This window comes from Theropithecus gelada, chromosome 16 (genome assembly GCF_003255815.1).
Source record: "Theropithecus gelada isolate Dixy chromosome 16, Tgel_1.0, whole genome shotgun sequence".
NCBI lineage: Eukaryota > Metazoa > Chordata > Mammalia > Primates > Cercopithecidae > Theropithecus > Theropithecus gelada.
This window is the reverse complement of record NC_037684.1, coordinates 34,160,577-34,181,152: the sequence shown is the minus strand read 5'-3', so window position 1 is coordinate 34,181,152 and position 20,576 is coordinate 34,160,577. Positions and strand designations below refer to the sequence as shown.

General features: G+C 51.3%; 1 protein-coding gene across 1 annotated transcript in view; it reads left to right on the top strand.

Annotated features, from left to right (window-relative positions):
* WNT9B (Wnt family member 9B) overlaps window positions 1–20,576 on the top strand; it is a 30,563-nt gene that overhangs the window by 5,278 nt on the left and 4,709 nt on the right. Inside the window, exons 2-3 of the mRNA XM_025363126.1 lie at window positions 16,849–17,105; window positions 19,372–19,637. Coding sequence (XP_025218911.1) covers window positions 16,849–17,105; window positions 19,372–19,637 — 523 coding nt within the window. The remainder of the gene's footprint in view (window positions 1–16,848; window positions 17,106–19,371; window positions 19,638–20,576) is intronic.

Genomic DNA, 20,576 nt, shown 5'->3' with positions numbered 1-20,576 from the left:
TTTTTTGAGATGGAGTCTCACTATGTTTACCAGGATGCAATGCAGTGGTGCAATCTCGGCTCACTGCAGCCTCCGCCTCCCAGTTTAAGCGATTCTCCTGCCTCAGCCTCTCAAGTAGCTGGGATGACAAGTGTGCACCACCATGCCCAGCTAATTTTTTTATTTTTAGTGAAGACACAGTTTCACCATGTTGGCCAAGCAGGTCTCAAACTCCTGACCTCAGGTGATCCACCTGCCTCAGCCTCCCAAAGTGCTAGAATTATGGGCGTGCACCACCACGGCCAGCCAATGCATGCATTTTAAAGTGCATAGTTTGGGTTTTAACAAATTATACACCTGTATAACACATTTGTGGTGATTCCAATGACTACATGGAACATTTCCACCATCCCAAAGGATCCCTTGTTCCTCTTTGCAATCAACCCTCTCCCACCAGCCCACGGCTACTCCAATTCTCTGCTTTCAGTCACTATATGTTAGTTTTGCCTGTTCTAGAAGTTTATATCAAGAAATCATGCAGTATGTAGCCTCTTATGCTTGGATTATTCTGCTCAGCATAAAGCTTTTGAGATTCATCCATGTCATTGAATATAGCAATAGCTGATTCCTTTTTATGGCTGAGTATTCCTTCGTACGTCTATACCACAAATTGTTTATCCATTCCCCACTTGATAGATATTTGGATTATTTTGGCCAGGCATGGTGGCTGATGCCTACAATCTCAGCACTTTGGGAGGCCGAGGCGGGCAGATCACTTGAGGTCAGGAGTTCGAGACCAGTCTGGCCAACATGATGAACACCTGTCTCTACTAAAAATACAAGAATCAGTTGGGTGTGGTGGTGGTGGTGGTGCATGCCTCTAATTCCAGCTACTCAGGAGGCTGAGGCAGGAGAATCACTTGAACCCAGGAGGCAGAGGTTGCAGTGAGCCAAGATTGTGCCACTGCACTCCAGCCTGGGCAACAGAGCAAGACTCTGTCTCAAAAAAAAAAAAAAAAAAAAAAAAGATATTTGTGTTATTTGCAGTTTTGGACTATTTCAAATAAACCTGGTATAAACATCCATGTATACCTCTTTTTGTGGGTGCATGTTTTCATTTCTCTTGGATAACTGTCTAGGAGTGGATTGTTGGGTCATATGGTTGATATATGCATAACTTATAGAATTGGCATTTTTCAGAGTGGTTTTACCATTTTACACAGTAATGTATGAGAGTTCCAGTTGCTCCATATTCTATGGTCAGCTATCGTCAGTTTTAACTTGTGGCTATTTTCCTAAGTATGTAGTAGTATGTCATTGTGGTTTTAATTTGTGTTTCCCCACTGATGAATGGTATGTTGAACATTTTTCCATGTGTATATTGGTCATTTGAATATCATTTCATTGGGTTATTTGTCTTCTTATTGAATCGTAAGAGTTCTTTATATATTTTGTTGCTGTTGTTGTTGCTGTTGTTTGAGACAGAGTCTCACTTTGTATCCCAGGCTGGAGTGCAATGGCACCATCTCAGCTAACTGCAACCTCCACCTCCTGGGTTCAAGCAATTCTCATGGCTCAGCCTCCCAAGTAGCTGGGACTACAGGCGTGCGCCACCATGCTCAGCTAATTTTTGTATTTTTAGTAGAGATAAGGTTTCATCATGTTGGCCTGACTGGTCTTGAACTCCTGACCTCAGGTGATCCGCCCGCCTCGGCCTCCCAAAGTGCTGGGATTACAGGCGTGGGCCACTTGGCCTAAGAGTTCTTTATATATTTTGGATACAAGTCTTTGTCACAAGTATTGGTAATATTTTATTCCTGCCTGTGACTTGCCGTTTCATTTTCTTATTGGTGTCTTATGAAGAGCAGATGTTTTTAATTTTGATGAAGTCCAGTGTATCAACCTTTTCTTGTATGGTTTGTGCTTTGTTGGTGTCCTACCCAAGAAATCTCTGCCTGCCCAAAAGTTGCAAAGATTGTGCCACTGCACTCCAGCCTGGGCAACAGAGCAAGACTCTTTTCTCCTTTTCTCCTTTTTTTTTTTTTTTTTTTTTTTGAGAATTTCCGTCCTCCAGGCTAGAGTTGCTTCTGCTGCTTTTGAGTGAGCCTGGAGCCTAATTCTGTTGATGGTGATAAAAACATAATAACGAGTATTGCAGTTTACAAATCACTTTCTCATACAGCCCCTTCTCTCACCTGATCCTCAGAGCCGTTCCTCCAGAGCCATGGAGGATGGGTGTAAATAGTTCCCATAAGGAAACTAAATGTGTTACACAATCACAGCTCACTACAGCCTCGACCTTCTGGACTCAAGTGATCCTCCTGCCTCAGCCTCCTGAGTAGCTGGGGCTATAGGCATGCGCCATCATGCCCAGCTGATTTTTTATGTTTTGTAGAGATGGAGTTTTGCTATGTTGCTCAGGCGGGTCTCAAACTCCTGGGCTCAAGCAGTTCTCCTGCCTCGGCCTCTCAAACTGCTGGGATTATAGGCATGAGCCACAGCGCCCGGCCCTGTTTTCTAGAAGCTTCATAATGTTAGCTTTCTTTCTTTTTTCTTTTTTTTTTTGAGACAGAATTTCACTCTTGTTACTCAGGCTGGAGTGCAGTGGCATGATCTTGGCTCACTGCAACCTCCACCTCCTGGGTTCAAGTGATTCTCCTGCCTCAGCCTCCTGAGTAATTGGCAGTACAGACGCCCGCTACCGTGCCTGGCTAATTTTGTATTTTTAGTAGAGATGGGGTTTCACCATGTTGCCCAGGCTCGTCTTGAACTCCTGACCTCAGGTGATCCACCTGCCTCGGCCTCCCAAATTGCTAGGATTACAGGCGTGAGCCACCGCACCCAGCCAATTTTAGCTTTTACGCTTGAGTCTATGGTTCATTTTGGGTTAACTAGTGTGTACAGCATGGAGTAAGGGGCAAGCTTATTATTTTGCATATGAGTGTCCATGTGTTTCAGTGCCATTTGTTGAAATGATGATATTTTCTCCACTGTCATCTTTGTTGCTCATCAATTGATTCAATATCTGTGGGCCTATTTCTGGACACTCTATTCTGTTTCATTAATCTATATGCCTATCCTTATGCCAATACTATACAGCCTTGATTACTGTAATTTAAAAAAATGTTTTTCCCCAATAAGTCTTTTGTATTCCTAGATTACTATAGTTTTATATAAGTCTTGAAACTACTTACTATAAGTTCTCTAACCGTGCACTATTTTTTCAAAATTGCATTGGCTATTCAGGATCATTGTGTTTCAGCATAAATTTTAGTAGTATCTTGTCAATATCCACATGAAAGCCTCCTGGGATTTTGACTGGGATTGCACTGAATCTATACAACCATTTATGGAAGATTGACGCTCTGACAATATTGAGTCTGCTGATTCGCACACAGGCCATATCTTTCTATTTAGAGCTTTTGTAATTTCTCTCAGCAGTGTTTTCTAGTTTTCAGTGTGCAGGCATTGAAAATTTTAAAAAAGAAATTCTTCCTATGCACTCTGTGTATTTGGATGGTATTATTTTTATTTTTTAAACCCCCACATTTTTAGAAATTGAATTGGGGCCTGAGAAAAACACAGTTGGAGGGAAGAAAGGGTAAAAGAAATTTTACTGCTTTGGGGGTGGTAGATTGAAAGCCAAACATCACTGATAAGAATCATTGTGTTTTGGGAAGGAATTTAGGCCAGCTTGTCCCTGGCTGAGCTGTAACCCCTGAGGAGCTGGGCTCCAGAGTTGGGCTAAGAGTCAGCCTAGCCTCTTCAGTGGATGATGGTGGACTTTCTGTGACTGAGAATGGGAAGGAGGAGAGGAGGAAAGCGGGGCTGGCAGACTCCTAGGCTGGAATCTCCTAAGGAAGAAAAGGCCTGGTGCCTTTGGGATTATGTGCTCAGGAGGAAGTTGGGCTCAAGAGGAGGTGGGCCAAGTGCTGTGAGGGTGACTCCCACGCTGGCATCAGCATGAGCAGGATGGGACATGGCCCAAGGCCCTCTTATAGTGTAAGGGGCACTGGGCTTGGGGTCACACAATCAGAGTTCAAATCTCCATCTATCGCTTACTGACTGACCCAGGGCAAGTCAGATAACCATTCTGACCCCAGTTTTCTCATCTGTAAAATGGGCTAATCTTGATCTCCTAGGCTTGTTGTAAGGGTTAAATAAATGTATATGTAAGTATTAAAATGCTATCTCTGTATAAGGATTCTAAGAAATCTAGTGGTCTGCTGTACAGCGTCCCAAGTTAAGAGGAGTCTTTGGTGGTAACATCTGTTCCTTCTCTGTGCCTGTATCCCAGCCACTGTACAATTCAGAACAAACCCAGCGTTTTCTGTGCTCAGCACTTTATGTGTATTACTTCAGCCTCACATTGTAGCAACCCAGGAGGTAGGTGCTGATATAATTCTCATTTATTTTAAAATTTCACTTTTTTAAAAAAAATTTTTTAGAGAGATGGGTTCTTGCTCTGTCACCCAGACTGGAGTACAATGGCATGATCATAGCTCATTGCAGCCCTGAACTCCTGGGCTCAAGCTATCTTCCCACCTCAGCCTCCTGAGTAGCTGGGAATACTGTTGCACACCACCATGCCTGGCTAATTATTATTATTATTTTTTTTTTAAGAGATGAGATCTCACTATGTTGCCCAGGCTGGTCTTGAACTCCTGGCCTCAAGTGGTCCTCCCGCCTCTGCCTTCTGAGTAGCTGAGATTACAGGCACAAGGCATCATACCTGGTCAGTTATCCTCATTTATAGGTGTGCGTGTTGGGGAGAAACTGTCAGAATCCAAGCCAACCTCTTCATCTCTGCCTTATGCTGGCAGTGGAACCCCAATTGGAGGCCTGCCCCCTTAGGGCAGCTCTGTCCCTCTAAGCCCTACCCTGTGGCCCAGGCCCTGCACTTGGCACATGTCCTGGGTATCTCTTGCCCTGTGTGTCTCAAACTCTTGGCTCATTAGCCAATTTTTCAGGTGCTCAGGTCTTCAGTTCACTTGTAGTTTCCTTCAGTAGAGACCTCGGGGCCCTGCTGTTGGCTGAGTCCCACAGTCCCTAGCGTTGCTCCCTGGTCTGCAGTGAATGTCTTGGTGGGCAGTGCCCTCTCCTTTTCACTGGCCCTTCCTTTCCCCTGGAATCTCCCTCTGTGCCCTGTCCCATTCGCTCCTTCATCTTCTGCCTCCATGGGGCTCTCTGGGGCACATACTACCTCACCTAGGCCTGGCCAACTGGGAGCCATGGCCTGGCTTCTGTCACGATGGGAACTGGACACAAAGCAGAGAGCAGAGACTTATCCCCATCGGACTCCAGAAATCAGCCATGCCCACCGCCTCATGGCATGCTGGTAGCAGCAGACATGAGCTGGGGGACAGGGTGGCCTCTTCCACACCCAAGCCCCTCAGCGGAGAGATGAAGGCTGAAGAGGAGGGTAAAGAGTCTTAGGGCCAGAAAGACTTCAACTCCCAAGCTCTGGTCAGTCCTGGAAACTTCCAAGAGGCTGGTTTTAGGGCAAGACCAAAGGGTTTGTTTTTCCTGATGTTACAATCCCTTTGAGGCCAGATGCTGTCAGAATTCAACACTGCTTTTTGAATTTTAGAAAAGCAGGCCAGGTGTGGTGACTCATGCCTGTAATCCCAGCACTTTGGAAGGCTGAGGTAGATGGATCATCTGAGGTCAGTAGTTTGAGACCAGCCTGGCCAACATGGTGAAACCCCATCTCTACTAAAAATACAAAAATAGCTGGGCGTGGTGGCAGCCACTTGTAATCCCAGCTACTTGGGAGGCTGAGGCAGGAGAATCAGTTGAACCTGGGAGGCGGAGTTTGCAGGGAGCCAAGATCGTGCCATTGCACTGAAGCCTGGGCAACAAGAGTGAATCTCCGTCTCAAAAAAAAAAAAAAAGAAAGAAAGAAAAAGAAAGAAAAGTAATATAGGAGGTAGGGGAGGCAGAAAAAAATAAAATTAAAAAATAAAAATTAAGAAACTAAAAGTATAGAAAGGTGATGTATTGTATATTCCGTGGCTAACAGCACCTCTAGCGAGGTCGAGGGCAGCACCTGTCACCAGACTCCATTGTTTTTGCAGGAAGACATCTACAGGTTGGGATAAACAAAGACCATAATATTCTTCCCGATTTGGGTCAGCGCTTGCTGCTGTATGAGTTCACCACAATTGTTAAAAAAAAAAACTTGTGGCCAGGCATGGTGGCTCACTCGTGTAATCCCAGCACTTTGGGAGGCCGAGACGGGCGAATCACAAGGTCAGATCGAGACCATCCTGGCTAACACGGTGAAACCCCGTCTCTACTAAAAAAAAAAACCAAAAAACTGGCCGGGCGAGGTGGTGGACGCCTGTAGTCCCAGCTACTCTGGAGGCTGAGGCAGGAGAATGGCGTAAACCCGGGAGGCGGAGCTTGCAGTGAGCTGAGATCCGGCCACTGCACTCCAGCCTGGGCGACAGAGCGAGACTCCGTCTCAAAAAAAAAAAAAAAAAAAAAAAAACTTGTAGTTTTCTGAGTTTCCTGGAATTTGGAATTGTGGATAAAGGTTTGTGAACCTGTGGCAAACTTTGAGCCCATGTCACCACGAGAGGTTGTGCAAGCTGAGTTTTTTTTGTTTGTTTTGTTTTGTTTTCTTGAGACAGAGTCTTGCTCTGTCGCCCAGGCTGGAGTGCAGTGGCAGGATCTTGGCTCACTACCACCTCTGCTTCCCGGGTTCAAGCAATTCTCCTGCCTCAGCCTCCTGAGTAGCTGGGACAACAGGCGTCTGCCACCACACCTGGCTAATTTTTTGTATTTTTAGTAGAGATGGGGTTTCACCATGTTGGCCAGGCTGGTCTCAAACTCCTGACCTCAAGTGATCTGCCCCCCTCAGCCTCCCAAAGTACTGGGATTACAAGCATAAGCCACTGTGTACCCGGCCTAAACTGAGTTTTAAACAAAGACTCAGGCCAGATGCTTGGCTGGTCCTCGCTGGGTGTCACCAGGCTACCCAAGCACAGTTCTTCCCCAGGAAGTGAGGTTCAAAGGGAACCGGCCTGGGTCTCAGACCCCAAGGCAGAGGTCCCCACAGGGGCTGAGGACCAGGGCCAGATGGCCCCGAGATCTGGCAATGGGGAGAGCATATGCCAGCAATCAGTCACAGGGGAGGGAGGGCGTGGCCACAGTCAGCCTCCTCCAGAGCCACGCCCTCCCAAAGCCCGCCCAGCCTGAGCTTGGGAAGGTTTGGTGGTGGGGTAACGTTAGGTGGTAGCCTCTGCAGCCAGAGAGCAAGACCACAGTGAGGCCAGCAGGGTGGGACTGCAGGGAGGCTGAGGGAGAGCCCCGAGCTGCACTCCTTGCATGGGGTTAGACATCTAAGGGGCATAATATGCAGCCAGCAGGTGTCTGTGGAGCATCTGCTTGGGAGGAGCAGGCATCTGGACTGGGAAAGAATGGATCTCAGGGTATGGAAAACCATGGCGTTTACCAAGGACCTTACAGGATACAGCTTTGAAGTGGAAGAAAGAAGTGTCAGCCATGCAGAACTGATGGCACTATACACACGAAAGTGGGAGAAGACAAAGAAAGAGGATGGTTAGACGGGGATGGGGCTGGCAAGTAAGCAGGGCTTCCTGGAGGAGGCAAACAAACATCACATCATGCTAGAGCTGTGGGGGACCTCAGGATCACCTTTCCCATTCTCTGCATTTTTGAGTCAAGTGTTAAAAAAAGACGTGGCTATAAAAGGTTCCAGGGGATCCATGACGGCTTTTGGATTAGGAGAAGGTATCCCAGGCAGAGGTTACGGCATGGAGGTCGGACCAAGTTAGACATGGCAGAGGACAGGGAGAGACTAGCCTGGCTGAGGGGAGGAGCCCCCTGCTCCAGCCCTGGCTGACTCTGGGTTTAGGACAGTCCTAATGATTCTATTCCCAAGGGAGCTGCTCACAACTACATCCATTCCAGCAGGTGTCCTGGACTACTCTGGGGGTAGATCCTTGATCAGGCAGGGAGGTTCCTGCTGTCCCTAGAGCTGGGCGGAGGGCCATCCGTGGGACCTGTAGGAGAACAAGTGGAATCTGCAGCATGGGACATCTCTGCCTAGAGCCTGTGCAAACAATGGCACTGTCCTCATCATTGAGGGGTCACACACAAGGTATTCCCCAGATGCCTGGCCCTTTCAGGGCCCAAGCCCAGCCTGAGCCTGCCTGTGCATGGGAAGAGGGTGATCAGAGCCCAGGGTGCATTCAAGAGCCTGCCAAACTAGTTAGTTGGTCAACGCATCATGGTTAAATAACTTGGTTGGAGTCACCCAGCCAGAGTCACCCAGTACCCTGGTTGGGTAGGAACTTACCACCAGGAGTGCGGTTTCAGCCATGATTTGCCTTTCCCTGAAGTTCCCACCCACTGCCTCCTCATCCCCACACCAAGCTCCCCCAACTCCTTCTCTTCACATATCAGGCCCTCTCCTTTGATCTTCCCTCTATCTAGCCAAGTGTGTTCTCAAGCACTGGCATTGTATCAGACCCTCACACTTTAGTATGAATAGGTAGGCCATGTAAGCCTGGTTCCTGACTTTTTGTTGAAAAGAGACTGAGTCTCAGACCAGGGAAAGTAGCCTTTAAACAGAGGATCTTTCTCTCCCTTCCTGGGGGCCCACCCTTGGGGCACCCAGGGGGTCAGAGGAGTCCTGACCAGGCTTCCTCCCCTCAAAACCTAGCTGTCTTGCGTTTCCACCACCTTAGATGTTTGCTGTGGTGATGGCCGATTTGGCTTCCCTGACGTGCCGGGTCAGCAAGCAGAAACTGCCAGTCCTGGTGGAAGCAATCAAGAGACCTGGGCCACAGACCCAGCCCTGCTACCAAGCCAGTGGGTCGCCTTGGACGACCAATCTTGCATGAACTTGTGGGGCACCGGAGACCTGCACACTTGGCACACCCTTGCCCTCCTGCTTCCCCGCACAGCCTCCAGGACACCTTCCAGGAGCCAGCAGAGCAAAACTTCTGGGCCTGGTAACCTTAAAGGGTTTCTGCAGTTCTCATGTATAATGATTTGAATGGTGCACGTTTGGACTCAGCATAGGAACTGGGGGAGATGTTTATAGTCACAGACTTGTAGAGGTGATGGATCCTTCTTTGCAGGAATGACTTTGGGGACCCTCCGCAGCCACTGTGACACTTGACGCACGCGTGCCAGGGACAAAGGCTTCCTCTCCTTGGCTTCAGCCCGAGCCTGAGTGGAGGGGGAGAGAGAGAGGAGGAAGAAGAGGAAGCATTTCCTTCACAGATGTTGAACTCGCCACACTCTAAATGCCGGGGATTGTTGAGATGCAAAGCATGCTCGCTGTGCGAGCTGCTCACTACCCGCTTAGCCCCTGAACACATCTCCCTGATGCCATCCCTTGCAGGCAGCCCAGTCTGTGGCTGTGAGACAGGAAGTGGGGCTGTGCTTGGAGAGACAAAGCCCACAGCTGGACCCGGCTCTTTCCTTTCTGAGTCAGGGATGGGTGGGGGACGAAGCTGTGGGGTGGGCTCCAGCGGGGAGGTGTGGCCAGATTCAGTCCTCAGGGTGGGTTCATGGGGATGGAGGGTGAGAGCTGGGGAGGGAAGGAAGGCTGGATTCAGGGGTGAGGGTGGGGGAGCCAGACAGGAGGAACAAGTGGTGTCAAGGTCTGTGGGTGGGAAGGGCACAAAGCTGATGCTCAGAAAAGTCCTTTTTGGTGTGTGTGACAGGGTCTCACTGTCGCCCAGGCTGGAGTGCAGTGGTGCAATCATGGCACACTGCAGCCTTGACCTCCTGGGCTCAAGCGATCCTCCTAGCCTGTAGCTGGAACCACAGGCACGTGTCACCATGCCCAGCTAATTTTTAAATTTTTTCTTTTGTAGAGACAGGGTCTCACTTACATTGCCCAGGCTGGTTTCAAACTCCTAGGCTCAAGTGATTCACCTGCCTTGGCTTCCCAAAGTGCTGGTACTACAGGTGCGTGCCACCACGCCCGACCAAAAAATCCTTTATAGTTGTACTTTTGTTTATTGATACGCAGTTAATAGAGGTATAAATGAATGAGCGAGTAAGTGAAAAGAGGGGGTGGAGAGAGTTGGGCATAAAGGTAGGAAGGTAGGAAACCGTAGCTTCCGAATGTGCCTGGCTGCAGGACGTCATGGAGGAGGTGCAAGGTGGCATTGGCTGCTGTAGAAGAGAAAGGCGTCCGGAAGGTGGAGGAGAGGGTGTGCTCATAGTAGGGGAAATCTGGGGCCTCCCAGTGTAAAAGCAGGAGGGGAGAGAAGCCTGGAGTTGGTGTTGAGCAGCCACCCTCACAGAAGGGCTGCCCAGGGCCATGGTGCCCTCTCTTACTGGGCCAGGCACTGCCCTCACTGAACTCCCCGCTGCTGGGAAGAGGTCAGGAGTGGAGAGCAGGGGAGGGGCTAGATGTGTGTGTGTGTGTGTGTGTGAGAGTGACTGTGTATGTGTGTGAGAATGTGTGTGTGTATGTGTGAGTGTGTGTGAGAGAGTATGTGTGAGTGTAGGTGTGTGTGTGTATGAGTGTGAATGTGTGTGAGAGCAAGTGTGAGTGTGTGTGTGTATTTGTGTGTGTAGGGGGATCAGTGAGGGCCAGGAGACGTAGATTGAGACGTCTGAGATGAAAGCACAAAGGGCGCACTCACCATGCAAATGGCCCTGCAGCGGAAGCCTGTTATCAGGAGCATCTGATGGGGTTTTTCAGGGTGGAGGCCAGCACCCCGGGCAGCACAGGTTTTCCTGGTTCCCAGGCAGCTGCCTGCAGTTGACATGGCCCTGGTGTAATGCACCACTCCTGGGCCCTCCAGCTAAGAGTCCAAACACACTGGCATTACCCGGTGCCCTGGAAACCACCTGCCTTGTCCTGTGCCACCCACCCACCACATCCTGGGGATAGCCTCTGCCAAAGGCATCAGACCCTCTCAAGCAGAAACTAGGATGGGAGTAGGTGGAAGAACAGGGCCTGGAGCACTCTCAGGTGATAAGCCAAGCTCTCCACCCACCGGGTCTTCCCCACACAGCCTGGAGTGCTCCCTGAGAGCTTCCCCGTGCCTCGTCCTCACCCCCAGGCCTCCTACAGGCAGGATGGGACAGGTCAGGATCAAGTTCTCACCCGCATGGTGCCAGGAGTTCTGATCTGGGTCCCTGAGCAGCTACTGGTGTTTCCTCAAGGAGCCAGGCCAGTTCAAAGCTTTCTCTTCCTTCCCCTTCTTGGGGCCTTGAGAGACTTTGGAGGACTCCTGAATCCAACAAACTTCCCTCCAGACGGTGATCTTCTTGAGGGCAGGACTGTGTCCCAGTTGTACCTGGCACATGGCAGGTGCTCAATAATGACAAATACTTATCTGGAGCTTACTGTATGCCAGGCACTGCTCTTAGAGCACAGAGAGGTAAAGCACCTTGCCCAAGGTAGCACAACTAGGAAGAGGTAGAGGTGGGATTTGAACCCAGGCAGTCTGGCTCCAGCCATGCCCTCCCATGAGTTAAGATGTATTTGTTTGATGGAATGAGCTCAGTTGGTGAGGGGGCAACCCTGAGGTCACCTCTGAGTGAGTTGGACCTGGCACCAGACTACCCAGGCCAGAACTGCCTTGAGGCACGAGATCCTTGGGCCCCACTCTCCAGGCTGGGGGTGGGTGATTATTGAAGGGTGAGGTCCCTGGGGTCCTGCTGATGGTGGACAGAGCAGTCTCCTGGGAGGCTTTCACCAAAACCTGGGAGAGCCATCTTCTGCTTCCTTCAAGGTCACCCCAGTAGGGCAGCTTTAGCCACAATTGTGGGTGGGGTGTGTGCTGGAGAGTGTGAAAGGAGGTGCGGCAGGAGGTTTCAGGAGGGTTGGAAGAGATCTGAGGGTGGGAGTGTGTGTGAGATGAAGCCCTGAGGGGCACCCTTGACTTCTCCCACTCTAGAGAAAGACAGGCTGGTCTGTCAAGTGGTTGGGGGTACCCTGGGGTCCAAGCCAGAGGTCATTGTATGTGTGGAGGTGGGGGCTCTGGTCTTATGATCAACCTGACCACCAAGGACCATGGGGTGAGGGTGCAGAGAGCAGAGGGACACAGACTGGGGGCAGCGAGGGGAGGGGGCCGCTGTTCACTTGGGGTCATAGCTTTCTTAATAGGAAAAGAGAGGCTGGAAGTCAGCCTGGGGGAGCCTGAGACAGACAGGAATAGTGGAGGTAGCTGGGCCAGAGCAGGTGCAGCCTGATAAGAGTGGTAGCCCCAGGAGGCTCAGGAGCAGCTGAGCCAGGCAGTAGCCCCCAGCCCAGAAGAGCAATTAGCAGGTTGGCAAATAACCGTTCCTCTGCCCTTTAGTTCAGAACCCTGGTTACTTGTTTCATCTGATAGCATCTGACTGGCCACAAGGCAGCGTCTTCATTAAGACCCCCGTATTTGGCTGGGTGTGGTGGCTCATGCCTGTAATCCCAGCACTTTGGGAGGCCGAGGTGGGCAGATTACATGAGGTCAGAAGTTTGAGACCAACCTAGCCAACATGGCGAAATCCCATCTCTACTAAAAACACACAAAAAAACTAGCTAGGCCTGGTGGTGCATGCCTGTAATCCCAGCTACTTGGGAGGCTGAGGCAGGAGAATCGCTTGAACCCGGGAGGCAGAGGTTGCAGTGAGCCAAGATCTCGCCACTGCACTCCAGCCTGGGTGACAGACTGAGACTCCATAAAAAACAAAACAAAACAAAACACCAAAATAAACACTTTTTTTTTTCTGGGTTCATAAGACTAAGGAAGCCCACTCAAATTTCTCCAGTTGTCCATCTTACCCCCTCAGCACTCAGCTAACTGTGGGTAATTGAGATTTCACAGAAGGACCCAGTGAGCGGTGTCTGCAGGCCTGGGATGCCAAAGAGTATGACTTCTTCCAGGGGATGACATGGTGCCTGCTGACCTCTGAGCAGGCTGGAGCCTGCCACAGCCAGAATTATTATGGGGTCTAGGAAGATACCTTCCCAGCAGAAGCCATGAGCTGAGCAGGTGTAGGATAATTCACTGTTTAGGAAAATAGATGGTCATTTTCTACATGTGATGCCATGGTACTATTTCTTCAAAGGAAATATGATCTCAAACAGCAACATAGAAAACAAACAGAGGGGAACTGGGTCTTTGGGCCTCCCGGGCTGTCTTCATGGGCCCCGTGGGGTTCCCAAGGCCGTGCCAGAGCCTTTTTTGAGAGCAGCCCTGGGCAGACCAGGGCCCAATGTGGCCTGAGGCCTCTGTGCGGTTGGCTGCCTTTCCTGGTCATTAATCGCTACTAAGTGTCATTACCACTAATAAAATTAACCGACTTGATACTGGACTCTCTGAGCCATCAATCTCAGGGTCCATTAGATGAAATTTAAAAAACAGATGCCTCTGGGGTGGGGCCTGGGGATTTGCATTCCACCGAGCTCCCAACAACGCTGGCCATGCAGAGCTGGGCACTGTTTGAGACCCACTGCCCCCTCCAGGGTCTCTTCCCCTGGGCATTGTGGACACCGTGGTGGGGTGAGGCCGTTCTGGGCACTGCAGGGTGCTGGGCAGCATCCCTGGCCTCTACCCACTCCATGCCAGAAACACCAAAAACAAAAACAAACAAACCAACCAACAAAAACCAGATGCCTGTTGAATGAGTGGAGGGGTTTGCTGGGTCTGGCTCCCAAGTGCAGCCTAGGGAATTCTGGCACTCTTCAGATGTCAGAGGTCAGAATCAAGGATGATGCCTTTAGTTAGACAAACCAACTCTGAGCCTTCACCCCACACTTTAGGGGAGTCCCAGACAAGAACATAGCTTGGGCAGGGTGCAGTGGCTCACGCCTGTAATTCCAGCACTCTGGGAGGCTGAGGCAGGTGGGTCACTTGAAGTCAGGAGTTCAAAACCAGCCTGGCTAACATGGTGAAACCCCGTCTCTACTAAAAATATGAAAATTAGCCTGGCATGGTGGCGCACACCTGTAGTCCCAGCTACTTGGGAGGCTGAGGAAGGAGAATTGCTTGAACCCAGGAAGTAGAGGTTACAGTGAGCTGAGATCACGCCACTGCACTCCAGTCTGGACCACACAGCAAGACTGTCTCAAAAAATAATCATCATATGTTATGTATCATGTCATATCATATGACATATAATGTAGCTATAATGATGTAATAATCATAGCTATTCTTCTTCTTTTTTTTTTTTTTAGACGGAGTCTCGCTCTGTCACCCAGGCTGGAGTGCGGTGGCCAGATCTCAGCTCACTGCAAGCTCCACCTCCCAGGTTTATGCCATTCTCCTGCCTCAGCCTCCCGAGTAGCTGGGACTACAGGTGCCCACCACCACGCCCGGCTAGTTTTTTGTATTTTTTAGTAGAGACGGGGTTTCACCGTGTTAGCCAGGATGGTCTTGATCTCCTAACCTCGTGATCCGCCCGCCTCGGCCTCCCAAAGTGCTGGGATTACAGGCTTGAGCCACCGCGCCCGACTGGCTATGATTCTTAAAATGGCATATGAGGCAGGTCTTGAAGGATATGCAGCTTCATTGGCCAAAATTTCCATTACTCCCTGCTCGCTCTCCCCTCTGTCAATCAGCTGCTACCAGAGAGGTCCAGTTTCTGAAACACAGGAATTGTGTGAGCAAAAGTCGCCGCTCACACCAGCCCTCAGTGTGAGGAGGAGGACATTTGAGGGCAAGGTAGCTGCAGCCCCCAAGCTGCCCTCCACACTGGAAGCCAGTCAAGGTGTGGCCTCTTCAGCTACAGTTGACATCCAGTTCTGCTCTGGACCTGCGAAGGCTCTGAGGGCTTCCTGCCAGGCTGCAGGGAGGGGTTTGGGTGTAGAGCTGGTGGACTGGAAAATTACCCATTTGCCCCCAGATTAATGATTAACGGGTCCCTGCCCTCACCCTGTCTGGGAGAGGAGCCCAGGGCCAGGCTGGCCAGGGGGAGCCCGATAGCATCTGTCTCTGCTCGGAGGTTTCGGAGATATGCTCCATGGTGGGCTGACTGCACCTGATGGGTGTGGAATCTACGGGTGATTTCTGAGGGCACCTGGGGCCTGGCCAGGCCACATACCCTCCAGTGAGGCTTCCGACTCCTGGGGCACACAGAGAGGGCGTGGCATCCAGTCAGACGTCCTGATTAAGGCAGGTGGCTCCAAACAGGAGAGCTGTGCCCTTGGCTCAGAGGAACGTGGGCTTCTCTGACCCCTCCTGGTTGACCACAGGACTTACCTTGGCCAGTGGCACATCAGCAACAGTGGCAAGTGCCACATCCAAGCAGGAGCTCTAAGAGCCATTGCCTGCTTCCACCTTTGCTTTTTTTTTTTTTCTTTTTTGAGATAGGGTCTTGCTCTGTTGCCCAGGCTGGAGTGCAGTGATGCGATCTCAGCTCACTGCAGCCTCCACCTCCCAGGATCAAGCTATCCTTCCACCTCAGCCTCCCAAGTAGCTGAGACTACAGGCTTGTGCCACCATGCCCACCTTATGTTTCTATTTTTAGTAGAGACAGGGTTTTGCTCTCACCCAGGCTGCTCTCAAACTCCTGGACTCAAGCGATCCATCTGCTCGGCCTCCCAAAGTGTGGGATTACAGACGCGAGCCACTGTACCCAGCCCACCTTTGATCTTTTACCCTGGCTATGAGGCCAGGATGTCCCAGAACGGGGTTACTTCTTTTGGGCTGGGTCCTGGAATGATGTATATTCCACCCACACTGGGGGCGCCAGGGTATAGGACAGCAAACATTTTGAACCAGCAGAGCCATCTCACAGAGAGCTTCTGGGAAGAGGGAAGGTGAACTCTAATTCGAATTCCCACCCTGCTCCTGATCTGTTGTATGACCAGGCCAGTTACTGCCTCCTCATAAATCCTTCGTTTCCTCATCTGGACAAAGGGGAGACTCTGCTTAGCTGGAGAGGAAAGCATCTTGCAAAATGAGAGAAGTTTGGGAAGCTCCAGCTAGTAGGAAGGTAGGCCTGCATGTCCCAGGCACTGTGGTTAGTCCATGTCATATAATCCTCCCAGCAACCCTAGGAGGTAGAGAAGATTATGCTGCCCAGTTTCCAGAAGGGAAAAAACCAAGGTGTCAAGATTGCATAGCCACAATGTCAGCCTTAGAATTGGGCAGCTTGGCTCTAGAATTGATGAACTTTCAATCCAGGAGAACAAGAAGTCTGGGATTGATGGCCTGATGGGAATTCAGCTCCTTCACCTTCATCTAGCCATCCATCAGTCCTTCCTTCCTTCCTTCCCTTCTCTTTCCTTCCATCCCCTTGTCTCTCCAGGCATCTATTTGTTCCAGGCACCGAGTGGTCGGATGGTTGAAGATCTATCTGGGAATTACGGAAACATGTTAGATTGGTATGGCATTACTTGGGCAGCAGCATAATGTAAGGGAGAGAGGGATGTCAGGGGACCTTGGCTGGGTGTCCGCTCGATGTCCACATCCCCTCTGCCTGCCCCCTCTTAGGAATGTGGCTCTCCTGGCCAGGCAGTCACCAGTACTCTGTGCATCATTTCCCAGACTTCCCAGATCACAAAAGCTGCCCAGGGACTGTGGTAAATATACAGATTCCCAGGCCCAATTCCAAACCAACAGACCCAGAATTGCCCAGCATGGATCCTGGGAAAGCATATTTTTAATAAGCACCCCAGATGATTTTTCTAACTGGCCCAGTTTGGGAAATAGGGTGGATAAGAAGAGCAGAGACTGGAATCTGGAAAACAGGATTAAAGTCCTGCAGCAACCCTTGTTACATGAACCTTGGTTTCCTGTAAAATGGGGACGGGACCTCCAGGGGGTCAACCTGCCACCCAGAAGGGCAGTAAATGAAGCCCCTGAGGAGGCCCCTTCCCTTCACTTGCCCGTCACCACCATCCCCAAGGCTCACCCGTCTCCCTCCTCTTGCTCTCTCTAGCCTGACCGGGCGGGAGGTCCTGACGCCCTTCCCAGGACTGGGCACTGCAGCGGCCCCGGCACAGGGCGGGGCCCACCTGAAGCAGTGCGACCTGCTGAAGCTGTCCCGGCGGCAGAAGCAGCTCTGCCGGAGGGAGCCTGGCCTGGCTGAGACCCTGCGGGACGCTGCGCACCTCGGCCTGCTTGAGTGCCAGTTCCAGTTCCGGCATGAGCGCTGGAACTGTAGCCTGGAGGGCAGGACGGGCCTGCTCAAGAGAGGTGGGGAGGAGGGCCAGGGGAGGAGGAGGGCTGGGGGAAGAAGGCTTCAGGGAGGAGGAGGCTGGGAGAGGTTGCCCTTTCCTTTTTCCTGGCTCCTGTGTCCAGGCCACACTGCCCTTCCTGCCCTAGCACAGTCCCAAATGAGAAGAGTCCTGGGAGTTAATGAGGGACAGTTGAAGGCCAGGTGTGGCCCAGCCTCAGGTTTGGGGGAGCAGAGGAGCAAGGAAGATCCAAGAGAGAAGGAGACACAAGCCTATTCCTGGAGGAGCCCACAGATGAGATGGGGGTCCCCCAGTTGTCTCCCTGTGCCCACCCCTCCCCCCCACACACACACAACAAGGCACATGAAGACGTGAGGATGGGCGGCAGCTGGTTCCAGGCCCGATGACACGAGCCAGGCCATGCATTTGTTCACTCCTTTATCTGTCCCTTTGTTCATCACATCCATCGATCCATCAGTCCCTCCTTCCCTTCCACTCCCATTCTACCTCCCTCCCACCTCCACCCACCCACTAAGCATCTGTGGAGGCTTATAGTGAGCCAGGCACTGTGCCAGATCCTGAACAAGACCCCAGCTGCCCTCGGGAACCATACAGTCTGGAAGGGAGAACACAGATCACCATGTGACTCCCTCGCCAAGGGGAAAGGACTTTTGAAGGGGAAGGACGAGGGAATGTGGCTTGAGGACACAGCTCTGGGTGGGTCTCCCTGTCAATTGCCCCTTAAACTCTGACTGCAAGTTGCCATTTTAAATGGAACTTCCAGGCTGGGTACAGTGGCTTGTGCCTCTAATCCCAACACTTTGGGAGGCTGAGGCGGGTGGATCACTTGAGGTCAGGAGTTCAAGACCAGTCTGGCCAATATGGTGAAACCCCGTCTCTACTAAAAATACAAACATTTAAAAACTGCAGTTGGCCAGTTGCCGTGACTCACACCTGTAATCCCAGCACTTTGGGAGGCCAAGGTCAGGAGTTTGTAACCAGCCTGGTCAAAATGGTGAAACCCCATCTGTACCAAAATACAAAAATTAGCTGGCATGGTGGCAGGTGCCTATAATCCCAGCTACTCGGGAGGCTGAGGCAGGAGAATTGCTTGACCTGGGAGGTGGAGGTTGCAGTGAGCCAAGATCGCACCACTGTACTCCAGCCTGGGAGACAGAACGAGACTCTGTCTCAAAAAAAAAAGCAGTGATGCTGTACAGGGCACCCATGCCCCTCCTAGGCTAGCTGCTCTCCACAGTCTGCAGCCAAGCTAATGGCCTCTCTCTGTCTCTCTTATGGGACGTCACCAGCACCCAGATGCACTGGAGGGCAGGTAGGAAGTAGTGAGCTGGTGGGAGGCCAGCTTTGGGCCACACCCAGCAGAGAGGAGAGCAGTGGTCCTGGAGTGGGTGGGATGGTCAGTCTGGGGCAAGTCAGCCAGGAGACTCAAGGTCACTCTGTCATTGGGTCTATTCCACAGTGGGTAGCAGAGAATGACATTTGAGAACCATCATGCCTCACAGGAAGCCCCCGGGGCTTATCTCAGGGGCCTCAGATATAGACTGGTCTAAATGGTCACACACTGACTCGGAGTCAAAATGGCAAGTTTAGCCCCAACTGTGACTGCACCAGTTTTCTGAGTAGCTTCTCTTTGCATCTCAGTGTTCTGAGAGGTGGAGGCCGTAGCCCCTGGCCTGCTGCCCTCTGGAAATCTGGGCACATACTCCATAGTGAATTTGTAAGTTCCATTTATTTATTTATAAATTAAAAAATTTTTTTTGACATAAGGTCTCCCTCTGTCACCCAGGCTGGAGTGCAATGGCACAATCTCAGCTCACTGCAGCCTCCACCTTCCAGGTTCAAGTGATTCTCCTGCGTCAGCCTCCTGAGTAGCTGGGAGTATAGGCCTGTGCCACCATGCCCAGCTGATTTTTGTATTTTTAGTGGAGACGGGGTTTCACCATATTGGTCAGACTAGTCTTGAACTCCTGACCTCAAATGATCCGCCCGCCTTGGCCTCCTAAAGTGCTGGGATTAGAGGCACGAGCCACTGCGCCCAGCCTGGAAGTTCCATTTAAATGGCAACTTGCAGTCAGAATTTAAGGGGCAGTTGACAGGGAGACCCACCCGGAGCTGTGTCCTCAAGCCACATTCCCTTGTCCTGCCCATCATGGCACTGCCACCACCGCCTCCTGCCCTCAGAGGGCAGCAGGCAGCCTCTAAGCTTTCTCCTTCCCTCTCTTCCCCCTTTCCTCCCTCCCTATACCCCTGGGTGCCCGATCCAGGCTTCAAAGAGACAGCTTTCCTGTATGCGGTGTCCTCTGCCGCCCTAACCCACACCCTGGCCCGGGCCTGCAGTGCTGGGCGCATGGAGCGCTGCACCTGTGATGACTCTCCGGGGCTGGAGAGCCGGCAGGCCTGGCAGTGGGGCGTGTGTGGTGACAACCTCAAGTACAGCACCAAGTTTCTGAGCAACTTCCTGGGGTCCAAGAGAGGAAACAAGGACCTGCGGGCACGGGCAGATGCCCACAACACCCACGTGGGCATCAAGGTGAGCATGTCCCCAGCTGCCCACAGTGCCTTCCCACCAGGGTGGAGAGCCAGGGAGCAAGGCTTGAAGAAGGCCAGCACCCCACCCCCCAAAACAGATGAAGAGCCATGAACTTCATGAAGGCAGGATGAACTTCACGTCTTCAACCAACATTCCCTTGGCATCTACTCTGGGCCATGACTGGGTGCCAGGAACACAGCGGAAATAGGGAAGGGTCATGAGTGTCATCGGTGGGAGCAGTGGTCAGCAGTAGGAGCCAGGCTTAGGACTAGGTCTTGGTGAAGCAGGTAGATGTTTGGAGAGGGGTCTCCATTCTAAGGACCGGGCCTTCCTGGAGGTCCTAGAAGCCAACATTGTTTGATAACCTCCATCTAGAGCAACCTCACTCCTCCTCCATTTTATGGGTGGGAAGATAGAAGTGGCCCAGAGAAGGGAAGGGGCTGAGGTACACAGTAGTGGGAGGCCTGGAGGGTGAAAAGTATCTTGGTCTATTGAGGCGAGGAGGCTGGGAGACGCCAGTGCTTTAGCTGTTTACGAGATTAAGTTCTGAGTTGTCATCACTGAGTTGTGAACCAGGACTGCTGTGTTCAATCACTGAGTTGGTGTGAACCAGGGCTGCTGTGTTCAATCACTGAGTTGGTGTGAACCAGGGCTGCTGTGTTCAGTCACTGAGTTGGTGTGAACTGGGGCCACTGTGTTCAATCACTGAGTTGGTGTGAACCGGGGCCGCTGTGTTCAGTCACTGAGTTGGTGTGAACCAGGACCACTATGTTTAATCACTGAGTTGGTGTGAACTGGGGCCACTGTGTTCAAGCACTGAGTTGGTGTGAACTGGCGCTGCTGTGTTCAGTCACTGAGTTGGTGTGAACCTAGGCCACTGTGTTCAATCACTGAGTTGGTGTGAACTGGGACTGCTGTGTTCAATCACTGAGTTGGTGT